At 41.2% G+C, this 12,771-nt stretch overlaps 1 protein-coding gene across 4 annotated transcripts in view; it reads left to right on the top strand.

The window, feature by feature from the left end:
* The window catches only part of zmp:0000000926 (ataxin-1-like), a 51,056-nt gene extending 39,117 nt beyond the window's left edge, over positions 1–11,939 (top strand). For all 4 annotated transcript variants that reach the window (XM_051881232.1, XM_051881231.1, XM_051881230.1 and 1 more), the window contains one exon: positions 10,632–11,939. In XM_051881232.1, the coding sequence (XP_051737192.1) occupies positions 10,632–11,033 (402 nt within the window). In that variant the 3' untranslated portion in view covers positions 11,034–11,939. The remainder of the gene's footprint in view (positions 1–10,631) is intronic.
* The last annotated feature ends 832 nt before the right edge of the window (positions 11,940–12,771 follow it).

Here is a 12,771-nt window from a genome sequence, read left to right as displayed (position 1 = left end):
GGCTGCTCGGCCGTCTATCTATTATTCAGCTTCCGTGATGGCTCTCACAGGCTCTGCCTTTATGTGAAATAAAAGAGACAAACAGTAGAAAAACAGAACAGAACAGGATGGCTGCAATTTATGAGAAATAGAACAGTAAACAAATAGGAAGGAATGAAAATAGAATAGCAATAAAATACCACAAGAAGGGCTAGAGGGGAGAAGTGAAACTTCAGCTTATTACCACAGTAAGGGTTTAGGACCGGGCCTGACGAGGGCGCTGTTGCGTCATAAAACCTAGAAGGATGGTATGGCTTAAGAGCAAAAGGGGTTTTGCCAACACTTCTGATTGGAGAATATCAAATATTCTGTGGCTTTCACTGAGCGAATGGACTGTATGTCCTTAATCTCGGCCTGGGGTGATTTGTGATTGCTCAGACAAGAACTCAGTGGCGGGGGCAACCTCTCCTAGACGTTCCAACACTTGGCTGTCGTGTTCCTCGGCACCCTGTGCCTTTTGCACTGCGATGCAACCTCTCAAACAGGGACTTTCAGCACAATTGCGTGTTCGGGCAAGGTGTTTGCGCCAACGGCCAGATTGGCGGCCAAAATTGTATTTTTCCCAACCCCAGAGTCTGACCCCGCAGGCAGTTACTCAAAGGGCGGTTCTGTCATGCAGAAACAGGGAAATTAAACAAAATTGCCTTTGTTGCCAACCTGGACTCGTTGCCTCCTTGCACCTGACACACCCAACCTGCTGATGTCCCTGCGTGTTGCCCGCGGTACGAGGTCAGAAGTGACCGAGGTTCACCCACAGCCAGTGAGAGATCCGCCAGGCTAGTTTACTCTGCTCACTGGAACTCACTGGAACAACCGTCAACTCACCACCGATCGCTAGAGGGCCCTATTTGCAAATACACAAGTGGTCACGCAAACACAGCTTAATTGTAAATTTAAATCTTAATTTAAATCTTGTTTAAACTGAATTTAAATAATCAAGTGTGTAGGACGAAAGAATAGGGGTCTAGAATGACAGTCAGAATGAATTAGCTGAAAGCAGAAAAGAAAAAAATAAATAAATAAGGCAAAGTAAAAAAACAATTCAGAGGCACTTGATTCAAATTTGAATTAAACTCTGTTCAATTGAATTTAAATAAGTGCGTAGAATAACAGAATGGGAAAAAGAAAGGAGAAGGTCTTCCCTATTGGAGAATTCCCTAAAGGGAATTGCTTCTTGAGCAAAATGCCAACTGATTGACACTACTTAATTTTAAATTTCAATTAAATGTTGTTTAATTAAATTTAAAAATAAGTGTATAAAATAAGGGAAGCTTGGGTGTGAGAATGCTGTTACCAGCAAATCACAAACAGGACACAGACCTAAGAGTGGATAAAAATAAAAAGGTAAGTAATAACAAGAAAGGAATTTCCAAAGTAAAAACTCAAGAGAGAAAGAGAGTATAATGAAAGAAAATCAAGTAGAATAATAAAATAACATAGAGCAGAGAAAATCTGTGAACACAGGAAAAGCAGGAAAGGGGACAAATACTCAGAGACGGGAACTAACTTATCTGGGAGTGTCCACCAGGGGGAGCACTTTCAGAAAGTGAATTCTCTTGTTGGAAGGGAAACTTAATTTAAATTAAAAATTTAAACGTATTTAAATCAAATTTAAATCGGTAAACCACATTCCAAACACGATTGAAAAGCATAACCATCAACAAACATTTATAGCGGCAAGCTAGATTAAAGTAGCCAAAAGGAATTTGGAAACACTTCAGCTCAACGTATGGAGAGCAGAGTTAACCCAGAACGTCCACACGATGGCGTTAGTGAGTCCACACAACAATGAAGTAGGGAGGGGTGCCGCACACCTGAACAGATTGCCTTCTGGCGTCTGGTCAGAGGTACTGCATCCACCTACTTTAATTCGTGATATTTTAAATTAGCGCGTCTGTGGGGTTCTGATTCCCTTACGGCTGATTTAACTGCACTATCACGGTTACAAACTTTAGAATCTCGGCGGATTCTTTGGTGCCAGGTTACTGGACACTAATATACAACTTTTAACCACGGGTACACAACTTTGGAATCTCGGCGGATTCTTTGGTGCCAGGTTACTGGACACTAATATGCCCCTTTATTACGGGTACACAATTTTGGGGATTAGTGGACCCCTGTTTGTGCAAACTTAGTGCACACGAATATGTAACTTTGCAGGATTTCTTCGCTGCTGTTACGAGTCACGCTGGATCAGGTCGTGGCTGGCTCCCAATTTTTACACATCAATCGGATTTCAGATAAACTGTTTTCAGATTAGATTTGCAAGAGGTAACATGATTGGTTAGCTATGCCAATGACGTTACCCAGGGAGCGAGACGCTATTTTGAATTATTGGACGACACAGTAATTCAAATTTAATAGCGCTACAATTATGAGGCCTTCAGAAAGAGTCTGTGAGAAACTCGTCACAGCTCCTTTTCAAAAAAACTACGCTGAATACGATTCAATTCGTTTATTCAAGCGGAAATTAATATTAAACTGTATATTGCAAAAAGATTGTCGCCTTTTGCAGATACGAGTTTGAAATATTAATTGGACTGCAGTTTACTTTACGGTCAACAATTGACTACAGTGTTTTTAGGCACGAATAGCTTGTTAACGTTTTTTCAGAATGAGGGACGCGTTGTCGGCTCACTCAGTAAGGCGCGCCTATACACATTAAATCACACAAAATTATTCTAGGTTGCTCATACACAAAACCAAGTTTAAAACGTTGCTCACGTTCTCCACCAAATAATCTGTAGCGAATCTGTACAGGTATTTAATTAATTTATGGGTGAAATATATGAATATAATAAATCATAAAGCTTTATGATTAATTATAATACATATACCGACCCGAGAGGGAATTATACATATATTGTGAATTAATTACAACGAATTATAATCAGTCACATATATGATTAGTTCTGGTTTGATAATAATTTAGAGAAACTATTAGTTTGTCCAGCAAACCGTTAGCTCCTCATAACCGATTATAAAAGGAAGGTTTTTCTCTGGCCACGAGAAAGACTTCCTATTCTAGCATCAATGCGTAAAGCAAGGATACTGGATCGAAACGTTAAAGTGACCTGGGTTTGTTGCATGAGCAAAAAGGACAATCGAGCATGAATATAATGTATTTAATATATGAAACTACGGATACAGAGACTATACTACTAGACATACACAAACAATACACATATATAGAAAACGAAAGTAAAGTCAAGAAAACAGAGGTGATCAAAGGAATGGCAACTTACTAACAGTTAAAACCTTTGAGAGCCAGCAAGGAAACTCAGCTTACACATCGAGCTTAAAACGCTTTGGAAAGAATGGTTCTATACTTGCATAGGTTCAGGTGCTGTGGTCGTTTCGTGTTTCTGCAGGAGTTTCGGTGCGTGCGGCTGAAGCGATTGGTCCTTTTCCGAGAAGGTGTTCTTCAGCGGGATTTTCAAACAAGGGTTTAACTTAAGAGTAAGATAACCGGAAAGGAAAGAAAAAGAGTCCGTCTCCTAGGCGATGAAGAGTGAAGACTTAGGGCGACGGATGAAGAGGGTTTGACAAAGAAACTGGTTGCCAAAAGATGGTCGTCCCGAAGAGAGGGGGCGCGTGATGGAAGCGCGGTCGCCGAGACGTCCGGGAGAGACGTGTGTTAAATGGCGAGAGACAATCGAGAGACAATGAGAGATGCGTGTCGTTGTGTTTTAAGGACAACAGGCCAGAACGCCTCCTGGGATACATGATGAGGGTGCGATTTTGGCGGGCAAACTCTTTCTTTGTCTCCATTTATGACCTAATTTACATGGTTTATGAAGTGTCCGATCTGAGTACATTTTCTTCAAAGTACCATTAAAAATAGAAGAATGCATTTTACAGTCATGTGACATACATTTTCAATTAGAGCATAACGAAAGCTTTACAATGAGACCAAACTTGTCAGATGGCAAAGACATAAAAGGTGAGATACAGTTTATACTTGAGTTTTATCGTTTAGAAGAAAACTAATACAACTACAGTCGTAGCTAAGCTTATATACTAGGGATAAATACATGCACCTTTAAATACAGCGACGGGTACATATTGGCACAGTCATATTTGGAGGATAAATGTACATTCACAATCTCCATGCGTGTTTGTATGTGTGTGTGTGTATTGGGGTTGTGGCCAGTGCCTGTGACCATATGTCCTTTAGTCCCACCAGGGTGACTCTTTGAAGTCTCTGGAGCTGGTGAGAATGTGTTCTGTTTTTCTTTACTGGGGTAACAAAGGTGCCAATGGGGCAATTGGTCCCGGACTTGCCGGAGCCGATTCGTGATTTACATGCACAGTTCAGGAGGCTAAAAGCATTCTGAAATGTCCAAAGTTGATTGACTAGCCGGATCTATCCAGACGCTACAACGTTATCAGCTTTTTTTGTCTTCAGACTGTTTATTTTGAAGCGTGATTTTGGCGATAACGGATGTCAGAACAAGCGTTTCAGGAAGTTTGTGCCGCTGTGTCAGTGTTACCTTGTGCGTCACTTGTGCGTCATATGTCTTGGAGAGGATTATGCGCATTCTGTTCTTGAGGGGTTTGCGAGGGCCTCTTCATGAAGAAGATCCATTTATGTCTGTCCCTTTTCTCGAGGGAATTAGGACAGGCGTCTACACCCCTCAGTTTGGGACCTGCTGCAGCCGAGGCCCAGCGAAGACAGCACCGAAGGCTGCTAGATGTGGATGTGCTTTCTCTCGAGACCTCTGATATAGCAGACAGCGCTCTTTTGACTTCCAGCCAGGAAGAGCAGGATGTGGCTTTGGAGACTGAAGAAATGCTTATGGAGCCCTCCCAGCCTGCCTGCCCCACGTACGATGTGCTGTTTGAAGTTATAGCTCGTGCTACAGAGAGATTAGATCTCCCCTGGAAGTGCGAGAGGCTGCAGATCACTCATGGGCATTTAAATGAGCGATTTCTGGCTGGCCATAAATATGCAGCTCCCGTGAGTCTTCCATTTCTGCTGGACCTTCACGCTGAGGTGGAGAGGTCCTGGAAGAAACCGGCTCGTATTCATCCTTTTCATCACACGATTTATATGATCGTTGAAGGTATATGTATCAATGCCTCCTATGGAAGATGTGCTTGTGAGCTATCTTTCTATGAGATATACATTGATGTTGAATACTCAAGCCCTGCCAACAAAGCCATTGCGGGTCACATCTCAGTTGAATTGCAGGGCGTACGTGGCTGTGGGTCAGGCCGGTGGGGCTTTGCACACAATGGCAAGCCTACCAGGCTGACATGCTTAATAATTTGGATGATTTGTGTTGCCGCTGTCGGCCGTTCGATGGCAGCTGTGGTAGCCATGGAGAGGCATTTGTGGGTTAACCTGGCTGACATCGGGGAGAAAGAAAAGTGCTTTCTTCTCAGTGCACCAGTATCACCCTCTGTGCTCTTCGGCACATCTGTTGAGACAGTTGTCGAGAGGTTCAGAGAGGTGAGGGCGTGGTCTGCAGTGTTTAAGTAATTTATACCACACCATCCCAGATCTGCGCCTCAAACCTCTGGGGCCCTGGGCTGTCTGAGAGCGTCTCCAACTGTAACCCTTCTCCTCTGAGGAAGGCGAAGAGGGATTTGAGGGAGGTCATTGAAAGTAAGCGTGCTGGTAAACAGCTGTGCTTTAGAAGGAAGTAATATCCTCCCTCCTCTCATATCCCTCGCTCTCCCCCTCCCCCATATATTTCAGAGAGGGCGTGGTAACAGAGGTTTGCCTAACACGTGTTTTAAACTTGCACTACTGTTCTGAAGGTTCGGTAGAGTGACTTTATGTTGGTATGCTTGATGCTGTGATGTGGAAGGAGACTGCCTTCCCCTGGTGTGGGCTTATAATTAGGAAGTCCCCTGTAACTTCCTCTCTCTCTCTGAGGGGGTTCCTTTAAGTAAGAAGCTCCTTAATACCAACAAGGTGGTAGCTTCCTCCTCCTATTATAATCTCTGTAAGTAGGAAGCTCCCTTGGGTTTACCAAGGTGTGGGCTTCCCCAAATTGTGTAAGCTTAACAGGAAGCCCCCTTGAGGCTGGCCTTATAAGCAGGCAGCACCCTTGTGGCAGTGAAGTCGTGGCTACCCTTCCCCAGAATCGAGGTCCCCTAAATCAAACTGTCTTCCTATTAGGGTTCTTCAACAGGCAGTTTCCCTAGAATGAGGTACAAACAGCCTCCCCCACTTGGGGCCCCCCTAAGCAGGTAGTTTCCTCGTGTGCGCTGGAGATTGGTAATGTGGTCAAGCCTGGGCCTCCCCTTCAGGATCTGTAAGTAGGTCCTCTGATCCCACAAGAGAGCTCAAGATTATCCAGTTACTTGGATACCTTCTCTTGGGTCCTTCATGCTCTGTTTCGGCTCAGGCAGACTTCGGAGACTATAGCATGGCTAATACTTTACAAACAATTTCTAGTTTCCTCTAGTGGGCGTAGTTCACCCTTCTGTTATAGGGTTTCTTTATTAGGGTCTATTGTCATTGGTTCTAGCCCAGTCAAAGTTGGGGATCAGTTGTTTGGCTGAGCTTTGAATACCTTCTTACTTATGGGTTTAACCAGATATATATATATATATATATATATGGACATTATATATATATATATATATATATATATAATATATATGTAGGTTTCAAGGTTCATGCCTCTGCCTATGGCGGGGTCTTAAGTAGGCAGCTTCCTTATGTCTCCCGACTGGTTGTGTTTCCACGCAGGTGGCCCCTTCATGAGTCAATAGCTGTCTCCCCCTGATTGCGGGTCCCTTAAGTAGACCGCTCACTTAAGCCTCATACACACTGGGACAATTAGCGCACGCTTATCGCCAGCGTTTTTCGAGACGTTTTTTGTGTTCATACCCAAGCGATTTTCACTGGTGATTCGCCAAGTGAACGTGCAAATTCACACCCTGACAGTATATGGCGCTTGTGCTGAATGGTAGAGCAAATAAACATATTTATGATATTAATCAAATTAAAGAAGATAAAAATACAGATATAAAATGGCAAATATATCATATACATGACACGAGGAGATGTTAGTCAGAATCGGTAGTCCAAATAAGTCACAATGACAGTAGTGCAAGTGAACAGTAGTGTAAATAAACATATTTATGAAATAGACATTCTCAACTATATTTCTTGAATGTAAAAGAAAAAAAAAAAAAAAAACAGTAAAAATACAGAAATAAAATGGCATATAATACTCATCTATTGGTGTGGCCAAGAACTGGCAGAGCACCCACAGTTTGTAGGGGTCTTCCTTTCTTGCTGCTTACTTCCTCTTCGTCATCTTGGTATCTATGTGTGCTCGGCAAGACCGTTTTGTGCTTGAGCGCCACCAAGTCGTGTTTTAGTGTAACTTCAGCAGCTCCAGGCCTGTGAACAAAAGTGCCAATCTCATTGGTCGGCCAGTTTTTAACGTGGCGTGCCAAACCAAAAAAACGAACCCGAGGCATTTTTTAAAAAAATGACGCTTTTACGCCTACCGTTTTTTGTGTCAGTGTGCACACTCACATTGGCGCCCTTTGTTTAGTCATGAGGCGTTAAACGTCGGCGATAATCGCACACAATATTCATCCCGGTGTGTACAGGCCTTTAGGTCGTGAGTGACAGACGAGGGGACCATTGTTTCCCTGTGCCAGTATTCCCTTAAAAGATAATGTCTGGCATTGAGGCTGACATTTACAGACCTTTGAGCTCCTCTTAGGGCTTGGAGCTTGGGTGGTGGCTGTAGGGAACAGTGTCACTGACAGTTTCGTGGACTTGGGTGAAGGAATCTGACTCTGGCATCTAAGTCCATTGAGTCCTTGTTTGTAATTGTCACTGCCAATTAGACAGTCATTCACTCAGCATGGCATAGAGGGCATTTGTTCCCCAAAGTGTCCTCTAGAGGATGCAGTGCGAGTTCCCATTCGAAAGGGAACGTGTTAGGTTACACACGTAACCATGGTTCACTGAGAAGGGAAACAAGACACTGTGTCTCTCTGCCATGAATCGGGCCTGCTAGTCTACATCTCCTTCAGGAAAAGAAGTTGTTGACATCTAATACAGGTGCCCTTTTATACTCATGGTCACACCAGTAGTGACGTCACAGACTGTCGTCGGCCAATGACAAAACCCCCCACATGGGGTAGAACCAGCATGGGGCAAAAGGCACAAAGTATTTATACTTTAGCTAAATTAATACTTGTTCAGAACAATCATTTTAGCAAAGTTTGTACTTTTTGGCCTATTCTGAAAAAAAAAAAAAAAATTGATTTTTGTTTAATAAATATACTGTCATTACGATATGTTCATTTTAAAAATACAGAAACTAAATTATTTTAAAAAGTAAAGATTCTGAAAGCATTGAGATCCCATAGTAATTTAATAAATCTTTACAGTAGTAACAATAAATATATTTTATTATATGATATGATTAATTTCATATTTTATATATGATAGTTTCATTATAAATTGCAATTATCTCTAAGGTGGACACCCAACTTGATATATGATATTTACCATCTGCATCTAACCATGTCATGTCAACAAAAGAAAAAATCAGCCAGCTATTTATTATCATGTTGATTATTGTGTCTTTAGCCCCAACAGCAGGGGCACCTTTTACCCCTAATACTATACTGAAAAAATGTTGCTTTAATTACCTTGAACAAAACTTAAAATCATTAACAAGAACATTGTCTCAAAATATAGTCAATTTTATCAATTCTCACTTGCCACATAAATCCACAACATTTTAAAAAACATTAAATATTAGATCAAATTACAGCAGAATCAACTTTGTGTTTGTCAAAAGTTTGCATCATCAAATAAGTGCTGAGCTGAATTTTTGTGCCATCTATTTGTTTAAATGACAATAAAGTCAAATGTGCCTTTAGCCCCGTTGTACCCTGTGTTAGAATAAAAGGGATAGTTCACCCAAAAATGAAAATTATCCCATGATTTATTCACCCTCAAGCCATCCTAGGTGTATATGACTATCTTCTTTCAGACGAACACAATTAGAGATATATTTAAAAAATATCCTTAGTCCTCCAAGGTTTATAAAGGTTGTGAATGGGGGGCCGCGTTTTGAAGTAAAAAATAATGCAATCATCCATAAAAGAAAGTAATCCATACGACTCCAGTGGGTTAATAAAGGCCTTCTGAAGCGAAGCGATGCATTTTTGTAAGAAAAAAATAAAACATATTTAAAACTTTATAAATTCAAATAACTAGCTTCCGGCGGACGACTGTACACAGAATGTGCAAGTCGATTTGCGGCAGAAGAGTATCCTTTGACCTGATGCACAACACAATGCGAATGCGGAGGTGCAGAGGATAGAGAAAAACAAATCATCAGTCATGGATTATAAGTCTAAAATGATATTTTTTAAAGAGAAATTATGGAGGATTTCGATATAAGAGGAGCTTAAATTTGTTGCACAGCCCTATTTGTTTAAACCGTGAGAGGCGTCTAAGCTTACAATACTCCTACGCTGCGTCTCAATCAGCTCCTTAGTGCCCTAAATCGTGAATCAGTATATCATTTAAGTGAATGTAGCTGACTCCCTGATCAGTGCCCTGACTACTGAACTAGGGAGCTGATTGAGACGCACGCCTACATCCTGCGTTATACATCGTGTCAGAGGATTACTCTTGTGGCGCAAGTCAACTTGCACAGTATGCGTATGGTCGTCTGCCGGAAGCTAGTTATTTGAATTTATAAAGTTTTAAATATGGATATTTTTTTTTAAAAAACTGAATCACTTCGCTTTAGAAGGACTTTATTAAACCCCTGGAGTTGTATGGATTACTTTTTTTAATGGATGGATGCATTATTTTTTACTTCAAAACACGGCCCCCCATTCACAGCCATTATAAACCTCTAGGATGGCTTGAGGGTGAGTAAATCATGGGATAATTTTCAATTTTGGATGAACTATCCCTTTAAGGGGGTGTCAAACCAAACCAAATCTGATTAACATCAGAATGTTGTCGTCTGTGGTTGCTAAGCGACCACACTAGTTGAGTTTGTTTGAATATTGGTATGATTCAACACAAAGCATCATCTTCATTATTTTACCAGTTTAGTTTACAAAACACAATTCTTGAACATTTTGTGAGTGAAATAATTTCACTGTGTACAGTCAACTTAAATTGGTAAAACAGAAGTTCCCTTTCATGGGAACTGTCGACGCTACGTCATATGACGTCATATGACATAGCGTCTCGTTCCCTATTCAGGGAACCAGGGTTACACAAGTAACCCGAGACGTTTACTCCGTCCACTAGAAAAGGAGGAGAGTTGATTGTGATTAATGTTGCTATTGTTGGTTTCCCTTTATGGTACAGGGCAGAACTTTACCCAAACTGTGTGTGTGTGTGTGTGTGTGTGTGTGTGTGTGTGTGTGATGAGATTTGCTGCTTTACTCAATAATAACACAAAAAAGAACAAATTATGTTTTCTAACAAAGAGTTATGATTTGTATATGATTTGAGTTATGATATATTTCTCTGCAAAATGGTGGCTTTAGTGCAGATCCTTTTCTTGGCAGAAAATCTCAAGTGTCTGTGAAGTGACGTCATCTAACAGAAATGTACATTCTTGTTTCGTCAGGAGCTACTCACAGTCTTAGCAGAGTATCCGTTTTTCGTCCGGGACCGCGGCTGGTCTTCCTGCAGTCCCCAGCGGAGCGCCCAGCTGTACGGCCTGCAGTGTCGTCAGCTCAGCACCGGTGACGTGTGTCTGGCCCTGACTCCCACACCTTCTTCAAGCACTCAGGTGCAGCGTGCGCACATACGTGCAGGGGCTGCGGTGGAGCACTGCGAAGAGATGGCAGAGAGGATGCCCCCTCCCCCTGCGCCTCCGTCTGCCCCAGTGCTCCAGCCTTCTTCTTCTAATTCGATAAGCGAGCGACCCCGCACCCGCAAGAGACGCTGGTCCGCCCCCGAGCTGGAGCCAGGAAGCAAGACTAGCACCCATTTACCTCAAGGCTCCAAGCTCGAGAGACGGCAGTAATGTTTCTAATCGACTTCACACCACAGGAAGGTTTAGCGACTGATTATTGGTAACCTCATCGATATAATGGAATAGCTAGTAAATTGGTCTTCTCCTGTTAAACATGATTTCAGAATGTAGAACAACATGCTAGCAAATCCCAAAATGCACAATGAGACAATCAAAAATCACTTATTTGTGATGCCTCGCACCTTTTAGTTATGCTAATCTCAAGCCTCTTTCTGCAGGGTATTTTTTTTAATCAGTATTATAACAAACTAATACTACTGGATGGAAAAAAGACAAAGTACACAATTATGGGAATATATCATTACAAGTGTTCTGTGAATATGCTAAACGAAATAGTCTACTGTTATTTTCGTAATGCAGTCTTGTTTCATGCTTATGAACTGCGTTTGTACCTTCAGTCTAGCAGGCAAGCTGAATGTATTAGCAGCCTTCAGCCAAGCTTTCAGTGTGGGGTCAATATGCTAGTTCACTTTAGCATTATACACTCCAGCCTGTTCTTACCCAGGGAAGAGACACTAATGATGGAATGAAACCAAACTCACACAAGACCCTGGGCCTGGTGTTTTTAAAGAGCGATGGTGCTAATGACATCAGAAAAGTCCTCTGGTGATATGTGGGTTTCCCTTTGACCTTTCCTTGTGACTGAGAGCAGGGAAAAATGACAGAAATCTAGTGTTTTGAACTCAGATACGGGTATATCTACTCTTGATTAAGCACACTCTATCACTTTATTTTTCTCTGATTTATTTTTTGTTGTTGTGGTTTCTCAAATAATATTTGCTGTTAGTTTTTTTTTCTTTATAAATGTTCTAAAATGCTCTAAAATTGTATATTTTTAAAGTTGTGAGACTGTAATACAATGTTCGCTAGAAATAAAAGAATGGCTTTTTAGATTTATATAGAAAGAATTCCATTTTTAGCATCGTAATGAAGCGACAAATGAAAACTATTATTGATGGAATATTATTATAATTTATGGTTTCATGAGGTCAGAGAGTCAAAACCTTCAGAAGCATCATACATATAAATGTTACTCTCTGTCTGGCAGCATGTCAAGCTAATGGAAAATAAATGATTACATGGGGCAATGTTAAATGTAATACACTGGCTTGGAGCAGAAATCAGCCCACAGTGAAAAGCAATATCATCATTATTTATTTTATGCACAGCTTCTCTCCATTAAAAACAATGCACTTGGATTTGTTTCTAAAGAATAAAATGCCAGAATTAGCTGTAATCAATCTATTCCACACCTTCAAAAGTAATCTGCTCAGATATGTTCCACTGTGTGACGTGTTACACCTGGCAAGCCACAAACTACGGAAATCATGGAATACTGTGAGTGGGGCTGTCATTGGGACTTCATACCTAAACTTGTGCAGAAATTATGCCGCCTGTAAACAGGGACAGGAGACCTTAGGCAGGACGAGTAGTGGGCAGATCGGATGTTTAAAGTGCCCCCATTATCTTGTAATTATCTAATTTTGTTTTGGAGTCTCCTACAATAGGTTTACATGCATCCAAGGACAAAAAATACTTTAAATTTCTCATAATATACATTGCACATCAACTCATTTGTCAAAGAGTCTGAAAACAATTCTTTTGAAGATTCAGACTGCATCTGAAATCACATACTTCCCTACTATATAGCAAGTGAAAAACAGTTTGTGTCAAAAAAAAGCATGTCTGAATTCACTGTACTCATAAAAGTATAGGAAAAAAGTACCTG

The sequence above is a fragment of the Ctenopharyngodon idella genome, chromosome 22 (assembly GCF_019924925.1).
Source record: "Ctenopharyngodon idella isolate HZGC_01 chromosome 22, HZGC01, whole genome shotgun sequence".
NCBI classification, from domain to species: Eukaryota; Metazoa; Chordata; class Actinopteri; order Cypriniformes; family Xenocyprididae; genus Ctenopharyngodon; species Ctenopharyngodon idella.
This window is presented reverse-complemented; position numbering and strand designations above follow the sequence as displayed.